The sequence below is a fragment of the Oscarella lobularis genome, chromosome 1, assembly GCF_947507565.1.
Source record: "Oscarella lobularis chromosome 1, ooOscLobu1.1, whole genome shotgun sequence".
NCBI classification, from domain to species: domain Eukaryota; kingdom Metazoa; phylum Porifera; class Homoscleromorpha; order Homosclerophorida; family Oscarellidae; genus Oscarella; species Oscarella lobularis.
In genome coordinates this window covers 112,440-137,135 of record NC_089175.1, presented here as the reverse complement: position 1 = coordinate 137,135, position 24,696 = coordinate 112,440, and the positions used below count along the sequence as shown (strand labels likewise).

General features: G+C 47.1%; 5 protein-coding genes, 1 long non-coding RNA gene and 1 pseudogene across 12 annotated transcripts; 1 reads left to right on the top strand and 6 right to left on the bottom strand.

The window, feature by feature from the left end:
• Nucleotides 1–115: 115 nt before the first annotated feature.
• Nucleotides 116–5,423, top strand: LOC136187506 (acylglycerol kinase, mitochondrial-like). Of its 5 annotated transcripts, none has more exons than XM_065975151.1 (22): nt 116–249; nt 323–344; nt 397–430; nt 480–532; nt 583–661; nt 713–816; nt 870–2,031; nt 2,175–2,289; nt 2,345–2,384; nt 2,433–2,512; nt 2,562–2,634; nt 2,685–2,813; nt 2,892–2,974; nt 3,031–3,100; nt 3,152–3,231; nt 3,280–3,337; nt 3,394–3,488; nt 3,537–3,605; nt 3,653–3,684; nt 3,735–3,799; nt 3,850–4,400; nt 4,534–5,423. In XM_065975151.1, exons 8-21 carry the CDS (start codon nt 2,183–2,185, stop codon nt 3,949–3,951), a joined length of 1,083 nt encoding a protein of 360 aa, XP_065831223.1. In that variant the 5' UTR covers nt 116–249; nt 323–344; nt 397–430; nt 480–532; nt 583–661; nt 713–816; nt 870–2,031; nt 2,175–2,182; the 3' UTR covers nt 3,952–4,400; nt 4,534–5,423. The 5 variants fall into 5 exon arrangements, with proteins under 5 accessions (XP_065831223.1, XP_065831198.1, XP_065831215.1 ...); XM_065975143.1 differs by having other exon boundaries at nt 155–249; nt 303–344; XM_065975126.1 differs by having other exon boundaries at nt 323–430.
• LOC136187538 (uncharacterized) lies at nt 831–2,059 on the bottom strand. Its single transcript, XM_065975163.1, has 3 exons — nt 1,671–2,059; nt 1,256–1,614; nt 831–1,208 (listed from the first exon to the last, which is right to left on the bottom strand). The coding sequence occupies exons 1-3, from the start codon at nt 2,016–2,018 to the stop codon at nt 932–934; spliced, it is 984 nt and encodes a 327-aa protein (XP_065831235.1). The 5' UTR covers nt 2,019–2,059; the 3' UTR covers nt 831–931.
• Nucleotides 5,424–5,427: 4 nt separating the features above from the next.
• LOC136187547 (uncharacterized) lies at nt 5,428–6,816 on the bottom strand. 3 transcript variants are annotated; one of them, XR_010669922.1, is made up of 7 exons: nt 6,705–6,816; nt 6,570–6,636; nt 6,405–6,517; nt 6,144–6,349; nt 5,908–6,088; nt 5,753–5,847; nt 5,428–5,702 (listed from the first exon to the last, which is right to left on the bottom strand). It is a non-coding gene; the product is annotated as an uncharacterized lncRNA (long non-coding RNA). The 3 variants fall into 3 exon arrangements; XR_010669923.1 differs by having other exon boundaries at nt 5,428–5,705; nt 5,908–6,099; nt 6,146–6,349; XR_010669921.1 differs by having other exon boundaries at nt 5,908–6,099; nt 6,146–6,349.
• A 1,718-nt stretch (nt 6,817–8,534) lies between these two features.
• LOC136199559 (ATP-dependent translocase ABCB1-like) lies at nt 8,535–14,916 on the bottom strand (annotated as a pseudogene).
• A 410-nt stretch (nt 14,917–15,326) lies between these two features.
• Nucleotides 15,327–17,631, bottom strand: LOC136196719 (ATP-dependent translocase ABCB1-like). Its single transcript, XM_065986328.1, has 8 exons — nt 17,536–17,631; nt 17,303–17,479; nt 17,130–17,231; nt 16,474–17,081; nt 16,044–16,395; nt 15,790–15,996; nt 15,586–15,732; nt 15,327–15,530 (listed from the first exon to the last, which is right to left on the bottom strand). Exons 1-8 carry the CDS (start codon nt 17,629–17,631, stop codon nt 15,327–15,329), a joined length of 1,893 nt encoding a protein of 630 aa, XP_065842400.1.
• Nucleotides 17,632–17,807: 176 nt separating this feature from the next.
• On the bottom strand, nt 17,808–20,512 carry LOC136199569 (ATP-dependent translocase ABCB1-like). Its single transcript, XM_065989797.1, has 13 exons — nt 20,382–20,512; nt 20,282–20,327; nt 19,776–20,230; nt 19,545–19,716; nt 19,355–19,479; nt 19,166–19,282; nt 19,062–19,116; nt 18,893–19,006; nt 18,723–18,839; nt 18,548–18,673; nt 18,276–18,479; nt 18,055–18,225; nt 17,808–17,999 (listed from the first exon to the last, which is right to left on the bottom strand). The coding sequence occupies exons 1-13, from the start codon at nt 20,489–20,491 to the stop codon at nt 17,808–17,810; spliced, it is 2,004 nt and encodes a 667-aa protein (XP_065845869.1). The 5' UTR covers nt 20,492–20,512.
• Nucleotides 20,513–20,547: 35 nt separating this feature from the next.
• Nucleotides 20,548–24,422, bottom strand: LOC136199568 (rho GTPase-activating protein 6-like). Its single transcript, XM_065989795.1, has 10 exons — nt 23,846–24,422; nt 23,360–23,513; nt 23,118–23,198; nt 22,512–23,042; nt 22,239–22,445; nt 22,019–22,185; nt 21,901–21,963; nt 21,697–21,816; nt 21,541–21,638; nt 20,548–21,493 (listed from the first exon to the last, which is right to left on the bottom strand). The coding sequence occupies exons 1-10, from the start codon at nt 24,350–24,352 to the stop codon at nt 20,764–20,766; spliced, it is 2,658 nt and encodes an 885-aa protein (XP_065845867.1). The 5' UTR covers nt 24,353–24,422; the 3' UTR covers nt 20,548–20,763.
• Nucleotides 24,423–24,696: the final 274 nt, after the last annotated feature.

Below are 24,696 nucleotides of genomic sequence, written 5' to 3'. Positions count from 1 at the left end.
TGCGGCCCAATCAGCGCGCTTGAATTCATTGAGTTAGTCTATATTAAATTACCGATCAGACAAAGACAAACAAAGACGTCCTGATCTAAAGCCAGTGGCACAATGGCCTTTAGCTGTTCCCCGCGGAGAGGTCTGGTCCCCAGACTAGCGTGCGCTATGGAAATCGAATCGATTGCTCGTGCTACGAAAGCGGTGGAACCTAACGCCTTTTAGCACAGTTCTAAGCTGTTACTTAGTTGGTTAGTTTCGGTAAGCACAGACACCCCCGAAATAACGGGGAAACATGATCCGCGCTAACGTAGCGTATAAATCTTACGAGAAGGGAAGCGTCTCGGAAAGCAGAGGTATCTATGTATCGCGTTCACACATGCAAAAGCTGTAGTCAAGCGAGTTTAGCTGCTTGAAAACGTATGGAATGGACTTCCTCTAGGTAAATATCGCTAACTTGCAGCCTTCTATCTTTGACTTACCCTTTTTAGGACAATATGTGCACGTACTTTCGTTCGGCGGAATCGATGTGAACGTAGTGGAAGTATGTACAATTTTTCGTTGGTGAAAATCTTTTATTTTTGCCGATTTTAGGTCAAGAACTACATTCCGGAAGCGAAGAGGATCTAGATATCAAAGGCTGTAAATCACATGGTGAAAACAAAACAGACAAGTGAGTCACGTGTCAATTAGAAAATCTTATTTGATTATGTGAATTTTTTAGACTCCTCTTGGCTTTGTTCCTCTAGTGAAAGACACGTGTACTATTTGGGATTTGGAAATATTTGCAGAAGCAAAAACGAAGCTGGAACAGATCTAATGCATCAGGTAGGTGAAGTGATTCTAGAACGTTTTTTGAGACCCCAGTGCTTTATCAAAAGAAAAACAGAACAACAAATCAGCAAGAAAACAAAAAACACGAAAAATCTAAGCTCTCTCCACATCAAGCACTACCGAAAGCAAAAAGAAAAATCAGAAGAGACCACGCTAGATTTCCCATTGCCATGGCAACCGAGCAAGCAGCAGACGTCGGAGAAGCAATGGTCGAAGATCCTCGCGTCGAAGATCCTTGCGTCGAAGCTCCTTGCGTCGAAGTAGAAGACTTCGTTGCATCGTCAGTCGGGTTTTTTTGGGACGGTGTCATTGTAGGAGCTGTGGCGGTTGGAAAGTCATTACAAGCCAAGGTTTGCTGAAGAGTAGGCTTTACAAGCGCAGGTGCGCTATAAAAAAAATGATTGATTCTAATAGGTGCACTATGTCTGCCTACCATTGGATGATGGCCTCGCAATCCTGTCGTCTCACCGTCGTAAGCAACTGACTATTGCTTCCGCACGTGCTGAGCGTGCAGCCGTACCTCGCGTAAAGAGCCGCGCAGTTCGACGTGTATCCCGCTTTGAGAAGCGTGTCGGTAAAGTTGCTCGCGAGCGTCTTTTCGGCGTAATAAGCGATCCATTCCGGCGACGTAGCCGTGTTGATGCACTCATCGATGTTGGGCGTGACGCATTTCGTCATGGAATAGTTTCCCGCGACGTCGAACGACGGCTTGTCACAAAAGTTAGTGCGCAACTGCGATTTCAACGCTGTCAACGCCGGATTAGTGCACTTGGCCAACGCAGCGTTGCAACGCTTAGGAAAAGAGAAATTATCGTGGGGCCGGGTTTATACATGTAGTGTAGTACTACCTGGGGAAATCCGGGCTCGTATGCAACCATGCCGTTTCCCAGGCATTTCGGCTGGACTAGCAAATCGCACAAGACGTTGGTCACGGCCTCGAAACACTGCATCGAGCCGCTGGCCTTCAGTAGGTTGGCGTAGATTCCGATGTCGTAGTCGACTATCTTGAGGCGGTCTGCTATAACAACGGGCACCGTAAAATCGGCGGGAAACGTGCACTGAGTCATCCCAGTCGGCCTCCGGCAGTCAGTCAGAGAACTGACTGAGTAGGGAACGCCTCCTACTGGTTGATAGCGAATGACCGCGCTTGCGGGCATGTAGAAGAGCGCCGAAACGATCGCAGCGAAAACGTACATCGATCGAGCACAGGTACGTGTATCCGGTGCAAAGTTCAAAGGCGAATAATACGGGACTCGGTCTTTAGCTTTTTGCATGTACTTTGTCACGGTGTCGTGCAACTACTGTACCTAAGTACCTGTACCTACACAATTTGAATTAATTAATTTTTTTAGCGTGCGCTATGGAAATCTCGAATCGACTGCGCGTACTACGAAAGCGGTGGAAACTAACGCTTTTCAGCACAGTTCTAAGCTGTTGGTCGATTCAGTTTGGAGTCAAAAAGTTTCGGTAAGCACGGATCCTCGAAAAAGAGCTATTGAGGGGAAAACCTGCTATAACATAGCGAAAATCTTACGAGAAGGGAAGCGTCTCGAAAAGCAGAGGTAGCTATAGCGTGCACACATGCAACGGCTGCAATCGAGCGAGTTTAGCTGCTCGGAAACGCGCACATATCGTCGCCTAACGCGCGCATGCGAAAGTTGACCGTCTTTTTGAACACGCGCATAAAAGGGTAAGAGAAGCTGCAGATTTCGCAACAGCAAGGCAAAATCTGCTCATAGAGGTAGACGAAAGTACGAAAGAGATGTCCATCCCATACTTTCGCTCGGCGGAATCGATGTGAACGTAGTGGAAGTATGTACAATTTTTCTTTCGTGAATTTTTTTAATTTTTGCTGATTTTAGGTGAAGAGCAAAGATGAAGTGAAATTTCTCTGTCATTACATTCCCGTCGACAGCGACGGCGTAGTCGTAGCCGGAAGTGAAGGGGATCTATCGAAGGCTGTAAATCACATGGTGAAACAAAACAGACAAGTGAGTCACGTGCCAATTAATTAATTAAGCCAATTAATTAATTAATTAATTAATCTAAAAATCTTATTTAATTTTTAGATTCCTATTGGCTTTGTTCCTCTAGTGAAAGACGCGTGTCCTATTATGCCAAAATTGGGATTTTCAACGAAGAATTCAGTGAGGTTTGTTGGCTTCTCTGTCTCGGATAAACTAAATTTCAATAAATAATTGTGATCAGGCTGTTGTGTGAGGCTTCTTTGGCTGTGGTGCGAGGACACGCTACTCCCGTTGATTTGATGAAAATTGAAGTGAGTACACGTCAAAGAACGACTTGGAACTAAAGGATATTTTTTTATTAGTCTTCATCAGGCGATTGTGTTTATGCCTTTTCATCGTTTGAGTGGGGTCGACTTCGCGTTATCAGAGAGACAGCCAAGAGGTGTGCTTTGCAACGTATTGTAATTAGATTAATTTTATATATTTTTAGACTTTGGTGGATGGGAAAAGCGGGTCTGCTTTGGGCAACGATTCGCTCTAATTTGCCAGTGAGTATCTACTAACTATAGTGGTTAATTAATTTCAATTGATTGATTAATCACAGGTATCTTCTGCTGCTCTCAAGTTTGAATCAGCTGGCGCTTCAACGATCGATAAAGTCGACTGTGGACTCTCAGTTCATCTTGATTCCAAACTATGGTACAGAATAATTAATTAAAATTAATTATCTATGACTTCTTTGCTCAGCCCATCAAGCATTTTGATGATTGTCTGGAAAGATGAGCATTCAAACAAATTTCGTCTTATTATGGACTGGTGGGCTTATTAATTAATTATTTTTTTGATTTATTGTTTTTTCTTAGGCTGATGAAAGCACAAGGGTGGACTGAATCAGGTTGGTTACGTTTTTGTTAATTAATTAATTAACCTAATCAAGTTCTCTAGCAATCTTCTCTAAAAGAGAACAATCTGTAGCGAAAGTTTCTTTCAAAATCAATGCAGATAAGAATGTATGGTGCGCTGCCGCTGTGGATCTTCGCTTATTGTATTTGTTTTTCAGTACTCTTGGTTTGCTATTGATGGTGAACATTTTGATGGAAAGGACGTGGAGCTGTCTCGTTGTGAAGGCAAGGTTCGATTTTTTCTTCCACTTGCTACATAATGAGGCAGAAACGAATAAACAACACATACCTGTACAGTAGTTTTCGCGCGAGTGTTCGCACGTGGTCTACTGCTAGCGCACGTGACCACTGTCGGATGGCTTTTCACGTTGAAGCGAAGGGAAAAGGATTCTGACGAAGATACTGTACTAGTGTGTGATCCGAGTTATCTTCTGAAGGGTTAGCGCTTTGTTTGCCGTACCCGCTAAGCGCCAGAAAGTCGTACCCAGCGAGACGAAAGGAGAAGCGCCGCCGAACGACGTTTCCACACAAGTAGCGGGCAAGATGAAGAAGATGAAGATAGCGAAGAGAAAGAGAGCGAGAAAGATTATGAAAAGCCGCGAGATAGAACGCAAGAAAAAAGATGAAGAGACGCCTGAAAAAGATGGCGAAACTCCGTGAAGAGAGGAAGGAACGCGAGAAGGGGAATGAAATGAAAAAAATGCAAAAGGTAAGTCTATACACTGCGCGAAAAGCCCGCGAAAATAAACACCCTCGCCGTTGATCAACTTGAATTTATCGCATGCTACCCTTAGCCCTAATATCATATCCCCATACATGTACCTCTCTGACTTCTGTTGTAGGGGGGTTCATATTCAACTTGCTTGACAGCATCTTCATAAAGTGTTCATTTGAGTTTGAATCAGAGGCAAAGGTCACTTGGAGTTACCAACCAAAAATTAAAAAGCTATCCAAATTGCATCGATATTCCGTTAGCAAAGCTGGGTGACGGCGTCAAAGTCTACTGCGAGATGGAGCTAAAAATCAGACCTAGTCAATATCATTGTTGAGGTAATTACTCTAGTACTTTTCTGTCTTAGGCAACGAATAGAGAGTCGCCTCTTGCTACTGCAATGAAGTCTGCTTATCGTCAGGAGTTTAGAGAAGCGTTCTCTTGATTGGGAGGTAGACCGCGGTCCCAACGTCCTCGGCATGACGGGTCGGTCCATCTGCCGGACCGCGGGGATTTGCATCTTGTGATTCTATAGATGCAGTCTCCTAAACTGCTTGTATGCCTCCTGGATCATGAGGCCATAGCGTCTAAACTGGTCTCGTCTCCTGGGTAGGCTTATATCAACTGCTGAAGCGGTTGTGCGGCCCCGAGAAGGAAAACTGCCCAATTTACACGGCGTGTATCTCCAAATGAGACTACTATGTTCATTGGTAGTCTCCCTAGGAGAATGACGCCTAAAATGAGAATATGCCTGTTTGCCTATTGATTTTTTATGTACAGCATCAGGCATACATGCGGTAGAGACGGCAAAGCAACAAGCACTGAAGAATGTGGTATGGTGGACTTCTTCTCTTTTTCAGTTTCACATTATTTTTCTTTAGGGAGAGCGTCCTGAGCATGACGTCATAAAACTGCTCCTCCGGGGTCCTGAGCATGACCCCGTCATCAAAAACTGCCCGAACATGAGGGGGAACCCTGTGCAATTTTTTTCATATTTTTATTCAAAATAAAAAGTCTTTACCCTCTCATTTTTCGCCCTATCTAGCCTAACCTACCCTACCTACCTACCTAACTATTCTACCTCACTACGTCAAACTAACGCGCGTATAATCGTCTGCGAAGAAAACTTTGAACGCACGGCAACGGACCGTGCGTTACAAAGCCCCGCGCGCGAGTGTATTATGCGCCTACTAAGATATATAAAAGCTATAAAAAAGACTACTCTATAGTCTATTCTCTCTTCATCTCCATCATCCCGGCTGAAGTGCGGCTTAGTGACAGGTCCGGAGATAGATTCATCTGCTGGGATTACACAACTAAACATTGCGTAAAAAATCAAAGGCATTTACCTTCTTGAAAACAGAGAGAACTTGTTCACACAAGAGGAGATGCTTCTCTTTGATCAAGGCTTCACTATGACATCAAGGAATTTGATGCGGGATCCCTTGACGAATAGATAATTATTAATACGATTTATACATTTTAAAAAAGAGATAATATTAACCTTTGGGAGGCCACGTTCTGCGCAATCGCTTTTTAGACGTGAGTACGAGAGAGCATCCAAGTCAATTCCGTTAGAGAGAAAGAAAAACGTCGATTAAGTTTATGAGAAGATCTAGGTGTTTTGTCACGCAGAATCGTCCAGCAATGTAGCAAGTAAGTGGTGGTGGCCCAAAGAGAATCATCTGCAAATGAACTGAAACACCGCTCACATTTTTTCTATGAGGTCATTCATCTCACACATGGATGCTCCTGTTAGCTGTTAGTTGGCCAATGACACAAAATCCTTCCCAGATGATTGGTTCGTTGCAATTCCCCTCTCCGTCCCAATCCGGTTTTGTAGCCTTTATTGCCGTCGTCACCATGGTAGCACCGAATCGAAAACATTTGCTAAAGCGATGATCTCCGTTTGCTGCCGCTATATACCTCAGTATGAAGAGATGAATCTGCACAGAACAAGATAGAAGTTTCGTGAAGATTTCATTGGTAACTCATTCTCACGTGGCTAATCCAATTCCCAGTGGGTTTCCTCACACGAGAAGTGATGAAACGAGTGAAAGCCTGTCGTTCGAACGAGCGAAGGACAATGAATGTCTCGTCACGTGGCGCAATTCCTCAAGAGGGGCCCCTAGAGTTTTCTTAGACCGCGATCGTTCTTTTTCTTACCTTTAGCTTTCCATCTCATCGTCGTGGACGTACTCTTAGTTCGTGCGCGCTTCTGGGAGGGCTAGATCTGCAGAGAAAAAGTCGCGAAGATTCGTGGAGCGCCAGAGCTTCCCGAGCGCACGAAACTCTCTTTACCTTTCGCTTTTCGTGCAACCAAAGTGTACGCGAACGCAAGCGCCGGATAAAATCGCCGTCAAAAGGATTTCGACGACGATAGAGACAGATAGAGACGAAGACGGGCGTTCGCGTAAAAGAAAAGCGCGCTAGCGGTCTGTAAGCGCGCGAAAATAAGCGGCGAAACAAAGAAAGAAACGAAAAGGCTTACCTAAAAGGGTTTTCGTTCAGTCCGACCACGTTTTTTCGCCATCTTGTTTCGATGCAGGCGCGAAATCTTGCATCATCTAAAGGAATCGTTAGTCACGAATTCGCACCTATTGGACGGTGAAACCAATCAGAGCGCTAGGTGAACCCAACGTGACCTCCACGGACCAATGAGAGCCCTGGGCGGAGCTACACGATTCAAAAGCGAAGAGCACACCGATTTTCCCTCAGTTGCGGCTGAGGGTGGATGCGGCGTGGTTCGCTACGTCTCGTTCTTGAACGGACCGGCTCGGGGGAAGGCAAAAGGCAAGTCTGGGTGTCGGATCAGCGTGGCCCACGGATAATCCGTGCCGGAGCCTGTAAGCAGGGCGAAGGGGGGCTTCGGCCTTGGTGCGCGCACTGAGCAGAACGATCGCCAAAGTCTTATTGCGCCAACAAGCACGAACCGCGCTAGGCTGAGTGGTTACGGCTTGGAGGGGGTGTTCAATACGGTCTGGTTGCCGGCACTTTTCTCACCCGACGGCGCGATTAGACGGAGGATGATCCGGCTCAGGTGAAGGCATTTCGGGCATTGCACTGTCTTTCTTGTCGGCCTCTACAAACAGTGGTCGGCCGTTCTCCATCTCACAAGCCCCGGTTCTTCTCAGGAAGACATACCGAAGGGTTTGGTACCACCGCACCGGGGGACTCGGTATATGGGGCCGACTCTCATCCAGGTGGGTACTGATTGGGATGGCCGATGACGCGCAACTCGCCCACACTTTTTGGAAGGGGGTCATCGCTTTGCGAAGACTTCCCTGGGCTACGACGCGTCCGAACCTCCCCGCGGTGTAGCCTGGGTAACGCGAATACGGACGCAACCAAAAGGTACGTATACGGATTAATTGACAGTGACTAACCTTGTTTTTTTTTCAGGTGCTGTAGAAACGTGGCGAGAGGAGCTGAAGAAAAGCGAAGATAAGAGAACGAGAAATCGAAGATGGGACGATGCATGTATGTGCGACTCTTTTTTTGTACTTTTATTTCTAAATAAATAAATAAATAAACGAATGCTCACATGAATTGTCGTAAAAGAAATTGAACTGCTGCGCTGCAAGGCTTAGCCGAAATCCTCCTCGCTCTACGTCGTTTTTGAGCGGTAATGGCACGCAGCAACGTCTCTTCTTGCTCGTCCTTTTCCTTGCCTAGCTGTACTGTCTTCATGCCGGGGTCCCTACGAATTGTTCTCCGCTTCCGACATTCTTTTCGACGATTTTTCTCCTCGAAGATTCAGTTGCATTGCTTACGTTCATCGAAAGAGCACAGTCGGGAAATCGGCTGCAAAGTAACTCAATTTCGCCACCAAAGCCATGCGCTACGGCTCAGCCACGAAGTGACGAAGAGCGCGTTATAGATAAGCGTTGCGTCGCTGCAGCAGATTGCGCGTATCTAGGGCAAAAACAGCTAGGCGCTCCAAATTTGGAGCTCCGAGCGGCCGGGACGAGCACTTTGGGGTCACCGGTTTTACGAGCATCCAAAAGCGCTTCTCGATACACTCCAGCTCGTGCCCTTTCGCCGACGTGTTCTCCCACTTGAGCTTCTAGTGTCCCGAATGATAAACGATACATCTATTTTGTCGATTAGCGCGGCGGGGAATTCTATGTATTGCTTTGAAAGTGCAAGATTTATTATTTGAATAGATTGATTAGCTAAACAGAACACCATAGCCTTGAAGATGCTAAAGAGAACAGATAACTTACTTGAGAAACGCGGAAACATCAGCAAACAAAAGTCAACAAAACGCATGCACTCACGAAGAATTGTGAAGCTGGGACTGATTCAAGCGACAGTAGACGCCGCCCAGTTTCATCAGTTCGCCGTGAGTTCCTTTCTCGACGACACGTCCATTCTGAATCACGAATATCTGATCAGCATTTTGTATCGTCGAAAGGCGATGAGCAATGACGATGCTCGTACGACCCTCGCGAGCCTTGTCCAATGCCTCTTGAACAATCTATGAGATTTTAATTTTTAAGGTCACGTGTCTATAAAATCTATTAATTATTTACCTTCTCGCTTTCTGTATCTAGAGCTGATGTGGCTTCATCTAGGAGAAGAATTTTGGGATTTCGTACCAGAGCCCTAGCAATTGCGACACGTTGTTTCTGGCCTCCGGACAGTTGAGTTCCTTTGTCTCCCACACCAGTGCCATAACCCTAAACAACAAAAAATCCCTATTGAATTTTTTCTTGTCTGTGTTTCCTTCTTACTTTTGGCAAGCCTTTGATAAATTGATGTATGTTCGCTTTCCTCGCCGCCTCTTCGATTTCCTCGTGCGAAACGGTGCGCGTATTGTCGCCATAGGCGATGTTATCGGCGATGCTGCAGTCAAAGAGAATCGGCTCTTGACTGACGACGCCCAGCTGGCGACGCAAGTGCGTCACATTCCAATCGCGAACGTCTACGCCGTCCAAACACTAAGACGAGACAAAAATTTAGAGACGTCAATATAGAAATCAATAATTAAGGGAGGTCGACGTCGTGGGCCCAACCCTCACTTTATAGTTTTGCTGACTCATACGTACTCTTGAGTTTCCCACCACTACTAACTATTATTATGTAGCTATTAACAGAGCTATTTTCCCCGTCCTTTGCATTTGTCAAACACTACGTAAGAGTATATACTAAGAATTATCTACAACGGTTTCGTATTACAGTACTTATCTATAGTACGAAGTCTATCTAAACTACTTGTTTTAATTAAGAAGACTACGTACCGTAAGAAGTATACTGAGTATCATCTTATACAACGGCTTGTTATTAGAGTACTTATCTAAAGTACTACTTGTTCTAAAACGTATACTTTATCTGTAACGCGGTTCGTTATTATCTAATGTCTGTCATGCAAAGGACACGCTCTATAGAACCCCCGTCACACACTCAAAAAAATTCCGGGCAGAATACCGAATTTATTAATTAAATAATGGCTTACCACTGCTCCATCGCTGACGTCATAGAATCTCTCTAGCAATTGCATGGTCGTACTTTTGCCGCATCCACTCGATCCAACAAGAGCGACGGTTTGACCGGGATCGACAGTTAGATCAAGTCCGTCCAACACTTTGACGTCCGGTCGAGTCGGATAATTGAACTTGGTGGTATCAAATAGAATAGCTCCTTTCACATCCGTCTAAAAGATAAATAAAAATTATTTAAAATGAAACTTGTTGCTGGTGTGTAGGCGTGCCGGTTTGGCTCCTTCGTCGCTCGTCGTGTCAATCGACGGCTTCGAGTCGATGAGATCGAAAACGCGAGCCGACGCCAATTGCGATTTGGAATATTCCGGCGCGAAGGACATGGCCTGTCCCATGGAGAACGCCCCGAAGACAATAGCACCAAAAACTCTAAGAAAAAAACCCATAAAACGTGTTTTTCTTTTTGGAAACAAATACTTACATGAAAACGGACTCGTAATCGGCGTGTTTGTTCGCCACTTGCCAGCCGCCGTAACGAAAGGCGCCCGCGTAGGCGAAGAACATAATCGCTTGGGAGAATCCGAAGGTGACGGCTTGAATGTGAGCCTGACGCAGCGCCGTCTTGTAGGGCAACTCGAGACAATCGTGATAACTCTTCCAGAACTTCTCCTCGCGTCCCAGCTGAGCGACGGTGCGAATGTTGTCGATCGCTTCGACGGCGACCTTTCCCGCCTGTTCGAGCATCGCCTTGTTCGCCTCGCCGTGACCGGCGAGCGCGCGCATTTGAAAGAGACCGGAGATGACGAGAAAGGGCATGGCGGAGAGAGTGACGAGCGTCATCGACCAGTTGAAGTAGAACGACACGGCTAGAGCGGCGATTATCGTCGAGATGACTTGAACGATGACGGCGAGACGATAGCCAAGACCCTAGGAATGAGACTTATTATTAGAGCGTCGCGTCAATTTGCGGATATTCTTTTTTCTTATACTCCTTTGACTTCGGATGCGTCTTTTGCTAGGCGCGTCGCCAGCGCTCCTGTTGAGTGACGGGGATCGTCGAACCACGCTATTTCTTGACGAAGCATCGCGCGGAATGCCATGCCGCGTAGACGACACGTGATCGCTTCGCCGGCGTAGCCGAAAAAGAAAGTCTAATGATAATAAAAGGCGTCGTTTAATTAATTAATTAAAAAAGAAAGTCTAATCATAGATAAAATATTATTTTAAATATATTAATTAATTAATCAATTAATTAATTAATTAATTAAAAAGAAAGTCTAATCATAGATAAAAATATTATTTTAATTTTAATTTTATATCTATGGTCTATTAATAAAGGTGTTGTTTAATATATTAATTAATTAATTAAAAAAGATGTGCGGTCTATCTCACCTTGGAAAATTCAAAAACGGCGGATGCGAGACCGATGTAGATGAATATGGGAGCCCAGAATCGAACATCTTCTTCCATTTGGTCGCAATCTTCACTAAATACCTAAAAGAGACGACAATGAGTTTCTTTTTTCGGGGGGGAGGAGTGTCCTACCCTCAATAATTTCGCGAAAACGATCGCAAAAGTCGGCATGATGACGCCGGAGCCGGCGGCGCCGAGAGTTCCAAACAAGAGATAGGGCCATTCGGGTGCGTTGTACGTCAAAACGCGTAGAATCGACGGCGTTTCGAATTTCTCCTCTTCCTCCTCTTCGTCGTCGCTCGCACCCGCCAATTTCTTGTCGCCGCCGGACATCGACGAGTCCTGTCGCGCGGTGCCGGCGTGTGCGCCGCCGCCGGAGTGCTGACGACTCACTTGACGACGATACGCCGATCCGAAACGTCCCATTTTCGGTTTTTCGTCTTTGTCCGGCTTTTCCTTCTCGTCCGATCCACTTCCAACGCTCTAAGTGGATTCGTGCATCGCGATTCGGATCCTATACCTTATTAATCCGTACCTGATTCATTACTAGATCGTAATAGACGTCCTGTCTGGCCATCAGTTCCTCGTGAGATCCCTGCTCCACTATTTGACCGGATAGAATCGACGCAATATTCGTCGCATTTCGAATCGTCGACAAACGATGAGCAATTACAATCGTAGTTCTGCCTTCTCTGGCCTAAAAGAAGAAAAGGTTCACACACGTACGAAGACTTTTCTTAATTAATTAATTAATTAACCTTATCCAATGCTTCTTGCACGGATTGTTCGCTTTCTGAATCCAAAGCGGATGTTGCCTCGTCGAGAAGAAGTATCTTGGGATTTCGAACCAAAGCTCGCGCAATCGCAATCCGTTGTTTCTGTCCCCCGGACAGCTGAGCTCCGCGCTCTCCCGTCAAAGTATCATATTTCTAAAATATCACGTGTCTATATTTATTTATTTATTTATTGAATTATTTACCTGTGGCAAGTTCATGATGAAGCCGTGAGCGTTCGCCGCTTTTGTCGCGCGCATGATTTCCTCGTCGGTGACGTCTTCGCGACCGTAGCGAATGTTCTCTCGAATCGTCATGTCGAAGAGCACGGGCTCTTGACTGACGACGCCGATGTGATCGCGCAACCAGTGCACATTCAAATTCTTCAGCTCATGACCATCAAGAAAAATCTAGAGAGAATCCCCCTCCCCTTAAAATTGAGAGAGACTCTCAATTTTTTTTCTTGCCTGGCCTTCTTGGGGATCGTAGAATCGTTGTACGAGTTGTACGACTGTGCTCTTGCCGCATCCGCTGGGACCGACAAGGGCCAACGTCTCGCCGCAGCCGACTTTTAGGGTCATTCCTTGGAGAACCTAAAAGCGGGGTGTTTTTTTTTCATTTGGATACTTTTCCTCCCTCCCTTACTTTCACGTCTTCTCTTGATGGATAGACGAAGTGGACGTCTCGAAATTCCACGCTTCCCTTTACCGTTTCCTCGGCGGGTTTTTCTCCTTCTTCGGACATGGGATCGATGCAGGAAACCTTGAGGAAAAAACGACGATTAATTAATTAATTATATTGATTATTATTATTTTTTATTACTCTGTCCTCTATAGCGAAGACGCGCAGTGCAGCTCCCCTCGCCACGTTGATTGCCTCGATATTGGGAACGGCGTGGCCGAGAGAGAAAGCGCCCATGATAACAGCAAAGAAAGTCTATAAGCCACCCAATTTGTGAGGAGACATACATTATTAATAGTGTATACTTATCCTACTGTTATGACTTTGCCACCCGATGCTAGTTGTTTTCGAATTAAATAACCGGAAAACCTGTACGAAAAAGATTTATGATTTTTTCCCCACCCCGTGCTGTTGACATGTGACGTCATACCAGAAACCGAGAGCATAGACTCCAAATATAATCAAAAATGTTGCACACAAAACCATTCCGGATGTAGCGGATTTCTTATTGCCAACTTTTCTCGCTTTCTCGACGTGCTCTTGATATCTAGAAAGAGAGAAGAGGACGATAAATTATTAGAATCAATAAGGTAGGTGTTATTACCTCTCTGCCTCTTTGTCTTCGCCACCAAAAGCGACAACAGTTCTGATGCAAGAGATCACCTCTTCCGCTACACTTCCGGCTTCAGCGTACGCCTTCTGCTCTCGAGTCGTATAACTAGCAACTAGCTAATAATAATAAAAGAATTAATTAATTAATTAATTATTATTTGTTTGTTCTACCTTGGATATGGCTCCAGCGACGACGGCTAGGATAGGAGTGACGCCCAATATGAGAAGAGCCAGTCTCCATTCGCTAATGAAACCGACTATGATGCCACCAAAAAATGTTGTGAGCCATTGAATGAGAATGCCGATTTTGTCTCCAATTCCAGTAGACACCTTGTCGAGATCACTAAAGAAAAAATATAATAATATCTATATAGGTAATCTTATTTCTTCTTATACTCGGCCATTCGCGTTGCCAATTCGCCGGTGTCGTTGGTATCAAACCATCCGATTTCTTGTCGCAATATGGAACGAAAGAAGGCCTCGCGCATGCGTCGCGTCTGTCGTTGGGCGGAAATTGAAAAACAGGCAACGTAAGCGTACAAGGCAAACCACGTTCCAAAGCCAATGATGGCAAAGTTCAACGAAACCGAAGCCATCGTATCTTCGAAGTCGACACTATTCGCCAAATCCGTGGAACACGAATCGTTTACGCGTTCGTTTAGGCAACTGCTTGTTGTTGGAGCCGCCATGGTTGCCATGGTTGTCACGGTTGACGTTGCCATGGTTGCCACGGTTGACGTTGCCATGGTTGCCATGGCTGCCACGGTTGGCGTTGCCATGGTGGAGTTCACGTTGAGGACTCCGAATTGGGTGAAGCAGATGAATGTGTCGAGCATGTCGCCGAAGACGAGAGCGAGACCGGGAAACGCCATTCCGGCGGCTAACGCCATCAAAACGCCGAGAATAATGAGAATGACGTCACCGGCATCCGCATAGCGAAACTAATAGAAAAAAAAAATAAAAAATACGCGCAAGTCATAAACATCCGGGTTTGGGAAGGAATAAGGAATGCGTTAAAGAGAAGACGTTGTACTTCGATAGGGGGGGGAGGAGGAGGGGGGTGGGGCACGTCCACGCGCTCTCCGTGTGAGACAACTCGAAGACAAAACGAGGTGCGAGTAATGGGGGAAATCTCGTTGGCGCGCTACGCGGAGTCGGTGCGTGCGATCTAATTAGCGACTGACCAACTGGAGAAACGAGACTTTCGGCTCCTTTTCCTTCTTCTCGTTGCCGTCGCTGCGACGGGAAGACATGAATTATTATTCCAGCATGCGCAGTCTCGTTGTTGTTCCGCGTTCCCTATGCGCAATACGTACCTGCTGGTTTTGTCATCTGCTTTGCGGTCGATTGCTGTATCGTAAGAGTGATAAGGATCCTCCGCGGAGGCCTCGCCGTTTGAAGCGTTCGACTTTCGCAGTTTGCTCATTCGATCGCTTCGAGCGCTTTGCGTACAATAACGGACAAGTTGGAGGCGCTCGACGATTTATGCGAGAGAGGTGGTACTCGAAAAACGAACGTACGACGCGCAGGCGCACTTTGTTTTATGATGTCATGGGGTGAATCATCGATTTGTCAAAGGCATAATCTGAGGAACTGCTTAGTAATCATGGCTAGACTCCAAACTCGTTCGTACAGCAGACGCTGAGAAACATTTTCCAACGTTTAGATAACACACGTTTGTTGATGTCACCACGCCTACTACAGTACATCCGGTCGTGACTCATTCCTTTCGCTGCTCATTGCACAATACAACCGGCCTTACATCATCTGAGTCTAACCGGGTCCATTTATGGTCAAAAATCAGACAGGGTGCACCAGAGGTCAAACCACAAAACATCGTAAGCGCGCAGAAAATTAGCGCTTATGACGTCAGCTAGAAAGCGCTAGATATGCAGACTTCGGCTTTTTCGCACACACCCACACAGATCTGCTCTACCATTGAGGTACTATATACTAAAATTTCAGGACGTCTCTATCATAGTACATTGGAGACGTGTGTCTCATCACATGACATTGTGAACTTGGGCTTGACTGAGTCGATAGTAGAAGCCTTTCTTGTGTAGCAATTCGTCGTGGGTACCTTGTTCGACGACTTGACCATTCTGCATGGCAATAATTTTGTCTGCACTTTGAATTGTCGACAAGCGATGAGCAATGACGATGCTTGTGCGACCCTGTCTCGCTTCATCCAAAGCCTCTTGAACGATCTAAAGCACCCAACATTTAATTAAATCCAAACGTAGAATATACTAATTAATTAACCTTTTCGCTTTCCGTGTCTAAAGCGGATGTAGCTTCGTCCAAGAGAAGAATTTTGGGGTTTCTCACTAGAGCTCGTGCAATGGCTATTCGCTGCTTTTGACCACCGGAAAGTTGAGTGCCTTTGTCTCCGACGCCGGTGTCATATCCCTTAATTATTAGGGGAGAAAATGACGGCTCTGTACATACATATGTTATGTTGCGTACCAGTGGTAATCCATCTATGAAATTGTGTATGTTTGCTTTCCTTGCCGCTTCTTCTACTTCCTCCTGAGTGACGAGGCGCGAGTTGTCGCCATAGGCTATATTTTCTGCAATGCTGCAGTCAAAGAGAACGGGCTCTTGACTGACAAGACCCAATTGACGACGTAAGAAATTCAGATTGATCTCCTTGACGTCGACGTCATCAATCATCTGCAATAATAAATATATAAAATAACAAAAAAGACGTGCAGCCTTACCACGGCTCCTTCTTTCGCGTCATAAAATCGTTCCAAGAGTTGAATGCACGTGCTTTTTCCACACCCACTGGACCCGACTAGAGCCACCGTTTGTCCGGGTTCGGCTGTGATATTGAGTTCGTCGAGAACCGTAACTTTGGCTCGCGACGGATAGCTGAACTTGACGTTATTGAACCGAATCCTTCCTTTCGTTTCGCTCTGGGAACCGCCCCGATCGGAGCTGTCAATCATGGGCACGGTGTCCAAGAGGTCGAAAACGCGCGCGGCCGCCACTCGTGCCGTCGAATAGTCCGGAGCAAACGACATTGCTTGGCCAACGGAAAAGGCACTGAAAACAATAGCACCAAAAACACTAGAAAAAAGATAAAGATTAGTAGTAGGGATTTCAATATACTATATATATTTCAATACTATACGTATGTAAACTCACATAAAGACGTCTCTATAGCCGACGCCTTGATTTGCCACTTGCCAGCCGCCGAAGCGAAAGGAACCCGCGTAGGCAAAATAAATGACAGCCTGAGAAAAGCCGAATGCTAAGCCCTGAAAGTGAGCCTTGCGTGTCGCGGCTCGATATGGGCCCTCCAAGCAATCGTGATATCGTTTCCAAAATAGTTCCTCTTTGGTCAGCTGAGCGACCGTGCGAATATTATCGATTCCTTCGACGGCGACCTTTCCCGCTTCCTCCAACATTTCCTTGCTCGATTGAGCGTGACCGGCGAGCGCTTTCGTCTGCAGAAAGCCGGCGACTGCGATGAGCGGCAGAGCGCCAAGCGTGACCAAAGTCATTTGCCAATTGTGTATGAAGGCGATGAGAAGCGCGGCGATGAGCGTCGCTATGAGTTGAAATATAGCGGCCATTCGAGAGCCGAGACCGCCTTTCACTTCGGACGCGTCCTTGGCGAGTCGCGTCGTTAGAGCGCCGGTCGAATGACGAGGATCGTCGAACCAGCCGATCTCTTGACGAAGCATGGCGCGGAAAACGAGTCGACGAAGACGCGCCGTCAACGATTCGCCGGCAATACCAAAAAAGAAGACCTAAACGAAGAGAATATGATTTTGTGCGCGGGGGAGGGGGGGACGTACTTTTGAAAATTCAAATATTCCTGCTCCGAGTCCGATGTAGGCGAAGACGGGCGCGTAAATCGCTATTTCGTCTTCCATCGTATTGCAATCCTTGCTGAATATCTAAGTAGAAAAAGAATGATTTACGCGTACACGTTCAGAGATCGAATTTAATTAATTAATTAATTAATTGCCTCGAGTAAATTAGCGAAAATAATCGAGAAGACGGGCATGGTAACGCCGGCGCCGGCAGCGCCGATTGCGCCCAATAGAAAGTAGGGCCACTCAGGAGAATTCATTTGAGCAACGCGAAAGACGCCTGGAGGAGGAAGCGCTTCATCATCCTCTCCATCCTCTTCAACAGTCGACGACTACAGATAGACACACATATATATAGATGTAGATATATACTCTCTCTCTCTTATACGAAGCGAGACGGTTTCCTTCGAAGGCTCTCGTTCGATGTGACCGATCCTTGTCGACTGAAGTAGGACGTCTGCTGACGAAAACTTCTTCGTTTCATTTGTCGGCGATACTGAGAGCCAAAGCCGGAGCCGGATCGCTTCAATTTCGCCTCTTCCGCTTCTTCTTCCGTTACATCTGCGGAGAAAAAGAATAGGATTTTTTATATACAAGATTGCTATACTTTCAACGCCGGCAACTTGCTATATGAAAAATAAGAAAGCGAGTTTATCAGTATCAATCTTCTCCTTGTTTTTTTTTGCCCACCTGATTCATGACGAGTTCGTAGTAGATGTCCTTTCTTTCCATCAATTGAGCGTGCGTTCCCTGCTCCACAATCTGACCGGACACGATAGCCGTGATTGTCGTCGCATTGCGAATCGTTGACAGACGATGAGCAATAACGATAGTCGTTCTACCCTCACGAGCCTAAAAGAGAAAAAATAATTGATAATAATTCCCTGTAAACTTTATATATATAAACCTTGTCGAGGGCATCTTGAACCATTTTCTCGCTTTCTGTGTCCAGTGCGGACGTCGCCTCGTCCAATAGCAATACTTTAGGATTTCGAACGAGCGCTCGAGCGATGGCAATTCGCTGCTTTTGACCTCCAGACAACTGAGCTCCTCTCTCACCCACCAACGTATCATACTTCTACACAAAACTTGTCTTAATTAATTATTACTATTATTATTATTATTTGCCTTGGGTAGTTTAGAAATGAATTCGTGAGCGTTCGCCGCTTTTGTCGCGGCAATGATCTCCTCATCGGTCACGTTATCACGTCCGTATCGAATATTTTCCCTTATGGTTGTCGCGAATAGAACGGGTTCCTGACTGACGACGCCCACGTGCTCTCTCAGCCAACGAACGTTCAACGCTTTCACGTCGTGTCCGTCGAGGATAATCTAAAGAAAAGAGAAAATGGCGTCTTTGTATGATGTACTGTACGAAGTGAGATTTTTTCCTGCCGTACCGCTCCCTTGAGTGGGTCGTAGAATCTCTGTATCAGTTGAATGACTGTCGATTTTCCACATCCGCTTGGGCCCACCAATGCCATTGTTTCACCGCAACCAACTCGCAAGCTTAGGCCACGTAGAATCTAAAACAGAATGCGAGTGAACGAAGTATTATTACATGATCAAATATACCTTGATCTCGGGTCTCGCCGGATAGTTGAAATGTACGTCTCGAAATTCGATTGTTCCCTTGACTGTTGATTCCTCTGGTTTGCTGCCCTCCTCAGACATGGGATCAATAAGAGACACCTAGACGCCAGAGTAATAAAAATAGACATGCAATGCGGGTTGAGCTCTTGTACCCTATCTTCAATTTCAAAGACTCGGACTGCAGCTCCTCTTGCCATGTTTACAGCCTCGGCATTTGGTCCGGCATATCCAAGAGCGAATGCTCCAATCATAACCGAAAAGAAGGTCTAAAATTCATTAATAAATCAATATTTGATATAGCAAAGTTGAATACTGCAGTACTGTCATCACTTGACCGCCAGACGCTCCGTGATCTCTAATCAAAACGCCAGCATACCTAAGGAGAGAAAAATCTGAAAATGTAATCGACTAAAAAAGTGCCTTACCAGAACGCAAGCGCATACGATCCAAAAATGATAAAAAACGTCAGAAACATGACCATTCCCGACGAAAACGATTTCTTATTTCCAATTTTTTTCGCATTCTCCAATTCAACTTGATATCTGCAAAAGAGAAGAAGAAGAACATTGTACCGTCGTCATTTCATAATAATAATAATTATTATTAATAAATACCTATCCGTTTCCTTATCCTCGCCCCCAAAAGCGACAACAGTGCGTATGAGCATCAATACCTCTTCGGCAATGCTACCGGCTTTCGCATAGGCCTTCTGTTCTCTCGCCGTAAACGCTGCAACCAACTGTATGTATGAGAAGCCGGACAGATTACATAGCAGAACGTTACCGCCCTAATAATCGACTTTACCTTGCTCATTGCTCCCGCTACGGCGGCAACGAGTGGCGTGACGGCGAGTATGACGAGAGCGAGTCGCCATTCTTGGATGAGTCCGACAATGAGGCCACCTAGAAACGTCGTCGTCCATTGAATAAACGAACCGACTTTGTCGCCCATTCCACTGAAAATCTTATCGATGTCACTAAAAATAGATTTTAAAAATAATTCGATTTTTTCTTTTTTTTCTCGCCCTCCACTCACTCGGCCATTCGCGTGGCGAGTTCGCCGCTGTCGTTCGTGTCGAACCAGGCCATTTCCTGTCGCATGATCGATCGAAAGAAGGCTTCGCGCATTCGACGCGTTTGTCGCTCGGCTGTGAGGAGAAGAAGCGCGACGTAGATATACGAGGCGACCCACGCGCCGAAACCGATGATTGCGAAGCGAATCGCCGCCGTTTCCATCGCCGTTTCGATGTCGAAGTCGATCGTCAAATCGCACGAACCCGCCGCACTGCCGCACGTAATGTTCGAAATGTCGACTGTCGAGTTGGAGTTGGAATTGGAAGTGGACGCGACGACCCCCGTTGCAAAGCAGATGAAATCCTCGAGCATGGCGCCGAAAACGAGCGAGAGGCCGGGGAGAGCCATGCCCGCCGCGACAGCGCCCAGTAATCCGATCGTTAGAAGGAGAACGTCCGTTTTGTCAGCATAGCGATACTACACGATAGGGTTGTAGGTAGGGACGTCGCTTGTGTTTGTTTTAGGTACCAGTTGAAGGACGGATACTTTGCGTTCGTCCTCTTTCTCGTCGCCACTAGATGCAGGGGTGCGCTTGGGGTGCGTTTGGGCACGCGATCTACGTACTCACCCGTCGTTCGTCGTCGTGGGATTGCGCTGAGGCGTGCCGACTGCGTTAGTGTACGATCGATATTGTTCGTCGAGTTTCGGCGGCCCGCCGGTCGTCTTTTTGTCTCCCATTCTTGTGGACAACGAGTGTCCGCGGCGTGACGAAGATGACGTCAAGCGACCATACGTGTGCATTGCTCTATAATCGAATTGCGATGTCGGATATATAGAACAGTGCAACCTTCCTTTTACGTGCGTCATATTCTAACCGCTCATAAAAAAAGAACGGGCGTTCCTCAGAGATCTTACAAATAAACGAATTGCTATCACACTGCATCTGTACAGGCGAGCGTGTGGTTCGCTTGGATTAATTAATTAATTAATTAATTAATTTGAGTGAAGTATTAAACTAAGGTCTCCTGCTCTAGCAACTCTATGTCGCCAGCCTGCAAGCCCCACTCCTTCAATTGCTCCTTATTCTGCCACGGAAACGACAATATTCCATTCGCATCGGAGCGAGCAGTCGCCGTTACCCGTGGCAACGCTTCAATTTCCCCAGTCGACGACCTGGGACTGAGTGCGGGCGACGTCGTACCCCCCGATTCACTTCCAGTAGCCGACGTCGTCGTCGCCGTCAAAATATCCTCAGTCGAATCGGCGCGAAGATCATTGATATGAGTCACTTTTCGAAGTGCCGCAGCCGCGGCCACCGTCCGCGAGTCCGGCGACGAGCGACGTCGTCCAGTCTCCGGCGTCGCCGGCGTCACGGTCGTTCGAATAGACATTTTCATTGGCGGAATCCACTTTCGCGTTGGCGTTTGAGGAGCGCTTCGCAGGGCGGCGCTCCGCGGCGAATAACGATGTTCCAATTTCAAATCCGACGCCGATCCGCTCGTTCGAATTCGGTACTGTTGCGCCGGCGGCGAACTGCGGTCGTAGAAGTCCAGATCAGCCGAATTCAAGGAGTTGATCGAGTCGACTTTTCGGGTATGTCGCAATGCCGGATTGCAAAAGACAAACGAGTCAGGATCGTCCACTGATGTTGGGCCCGAACGATCGATAGCGGAGAAGTGATTCTTGCTGAAATAGAGAACGCCGTCGTCGTCGTCGTCATTCGAGTCTCTCGAATCAATACTAATAAGACATAATATAATATATATTTAAATATATTATTGAGTTACCCTATGTCCAAGCTTTTCTTCTTTAGGAGAAAGTCCGTTGCTTCGGGCTCGTCGATAACCAAGCGTCTAAGTATTGCATCATGAACGCTGGCGGGGATCTACATGTATAGCTGCTACTCCAAACGTTGAATAAACGACTTGGTTATCTCTCTTTACCTTGCCCATGTCTTGATAGTGAACGATCAAGTCTCTTACAACAGCAATCACTTCTTCGCGATCGTCAGCTTGATCTTGTTTGATAATGGCGAATTCCTTTTCCTTCTGCCCGGATTTCCTCTAAGGAGGGGAGGGAAGACAAAACAGCGAACGCCAAGTGAGGCTTCTTTACAATCAGTGTATGATGATGAGAAAGGAAGCAACCTTGTGCAAAATATTCGGACCAACGACAGTGGCGAGATTCGTCACGTTCATCTTATTGCCTCTCTAACCCGATAACAATAACTAAAACAAAAGCGTAATGGCTTTTGAATAGACGCACTTCTTGATCTTCAGTTGCGGCCACAGGCATCTCGCAATTGCAATCAGCGTGCTGAGCCAATCCATTGAGAAACCTCAACAATTCCATCAACATGTCTCGATTCGCCGGCGGCAGAAGCGCGCAGAGCAAACTGAGAGCTCTCAGTCGAGCATCACCATCCTCCAATTCTAAATAACAAAAATTCTTCATATCGATTTTTGTTTTTGTTTTTTCGACGCACTTCTTGTCGCTATGAACGGCGAGTAGAGTTCTCGCGTGAGCAGCGGCTCGGGCAAGTCGCGTAGGAACATTTTGAGCAGCGCGGCGACGTCGTGCGGATTCAAATTCGGTCCCAATCGAATGTCGTTGCCGGCGTCCCACTCCTCTCGCATTTGCCGAACGCGTTTCTTCGAACCGGACACGCGAAACAGGCCGGTCGAGTGAAGACCTAAAAGAAAGAAGAATAAATAGTTTCCTTTTTTTTCCCCCAACGTTCCCATGCAAGTGACTGTACCGTATTCTTCAAGAAAACGTATCGACTTGGACACGATGGACGGGACTTGAACGGGTAACGGCATGAAGGCGTGGTATTCTCGCTCCGTTTTCTTAGGACCGGCGGAGACGGTGACTGAGACAGCCGGTTGCAGCTCGGGCGGAAAGCTGACGTCAGGAGCCGAGTTTTTTCGACCTCTACGCGCCGCCGGTTTTTGACTGCCACCCACGCTGCCGCTTCGAACGGTTTCGACGTCTTTTTGCATGTCGAAGAGATAGCGTTGGGATTTGCCTCTCATTTCGTCGCCAGACGGCGGCGTCGGTGGAAGCGGTGGCGTCGGAATGACGTCGGAGAGAGACGATAGCGACGTCGACGACGAGAGAAAACTCGGCGATGAGAAAGGGAGACTGCTCGCGCTGAAACTCGAGCTGCTTAGCGAATTGAGCCGTTCGTTCGATAGGATCGTCGGGCGACAGAGAGAGGCGACCGTTTTGTCGTGTGTGAGCACTTTGGAGAGACGCTGACCGAATACGAGACCGCTGGGACTGGCATCTGAGCAAACAGACGACGAACGGATCGAATAAATAATAATAATAATACAATGAATATAGGAATGTGTACTGGTACCGCGACTGCCTCTGTCCTTCTCGTTTCCCTTGCTTTTTCGTAGCGTTATGCCTCGTTTGAATAGTCCTCGACGCGAGCCATCTGCAACATAAGAAATCAGTCCCTAGAGCTATTTATAAAAAATCCTGTGAGGAAGTTTGCTAAACAGAAAGCTTCCTCTACCGCAAAAAAAAATCCCATACACGCCTCCTTATTCACAACCACGCAAAGCTTCGATTTGACATGTACGAGGTTTTTCTCACCTTTGGGCGCTGTCACGGGACCGAGATTCATGGTGCTGAGTCGATCGAGCGCGATGCGTATCAGCGCCGTTCGTTCCGGTTCGGACAGATCCGGAAGCGGGACGTCATGAAGAACGACCGAACGTCCGCTCAACGATGTCCATCTGTTCGAGCCCTGCGAAAAAAAAAGGAATCGAAACGCTTGAGAGAGAAAAAAAAGGATCGCTTTTTATAGTCTAGTTGCGCTGCCTACACGAACCAAGGACTTAGACGAATAGATTACGATCTCTCCCCCCTGCGCTTTGTCGACCGCAAATCGGTGCTGTACACGTTAGCGAGCTTCGAGGGAAGCTCGTTCGGGCACAAGGGTTATCGTATCGTCGAGGGTGTCTTCACCGCACAATTCGTTCATCCGCCGGCGCGGGAAAACGGTCTCAATTGGCGCGTCGCATCTCACAAGCGGAAGCTCAGCTGGGGGTAGAGCGACGCCTGTATCTCTTTACTTACCTCAGGCGATGGTGACCAAATTGAGGAGAATACGCCTTTCGGTCGCGATTTCCACTTTGGAAAAATAGATTTGAACGCCTGCGACGCAGCCAATCGCCGTTTTCCGCTCGCAGGCGACGGTAGGGGACTGGGACCGCGACTGGTTGCGTGCGACGACGCTTCCGACGTTTCCGTCGCTGCTGCCACGGGGCTGTCGAAAGACGGCGTGCGCGATCGCCAGGCGGCGGTCTGAGGAGTCGAAATTGGCGTCGTTGGGACGGACGACGAAGTGGGGGGCCGTTTTTTTCGCGATGACGAGTTGCCGCTGCCGAATAGAAGACCGACGCCCTTTTTGAACGATCGTCGAAATTTCGACTTTGCGCTGAACGTTTCGAGTCGGTCTTCGTAGGCGGGCGACGGCGATCGCGACGGCGATCGGCCGAAGTCGATTGAACCGTTCGTACGATTCATAAGTCTGAGCGGCGGCGACGAGGCCAAATTGCGACCGGGATCTCTCTGGATTACCATCGACTGGCTCAGACGATGCACGATGGCATTCTGAGCTCGCGCAAGTGGCTGCAGAGAGCCTAAAGCGACGGGAGCGTTTAGCGCAAAGTGAGTCAACGCGCTATTGGTGCAACCTGCAATAATAATTCTGGAATGTTGTCAATTGCCCCGCGGAAACGCCCCTTGCCTGTGAACGCCCACTATTCGCCGCGGTGGCTCGTTCGCCCGAAAGGGGAACCGCGAAAAGCGGAGGTCATTTGTCGACGAAGAACTTCGAGAAGAGCGTAGCTAAGGCAGCAGAAGAATTCGTCAACAATAACACGACGAGCTTCCCACTGTTTCTCTTTCCCACGCGATCACCACAC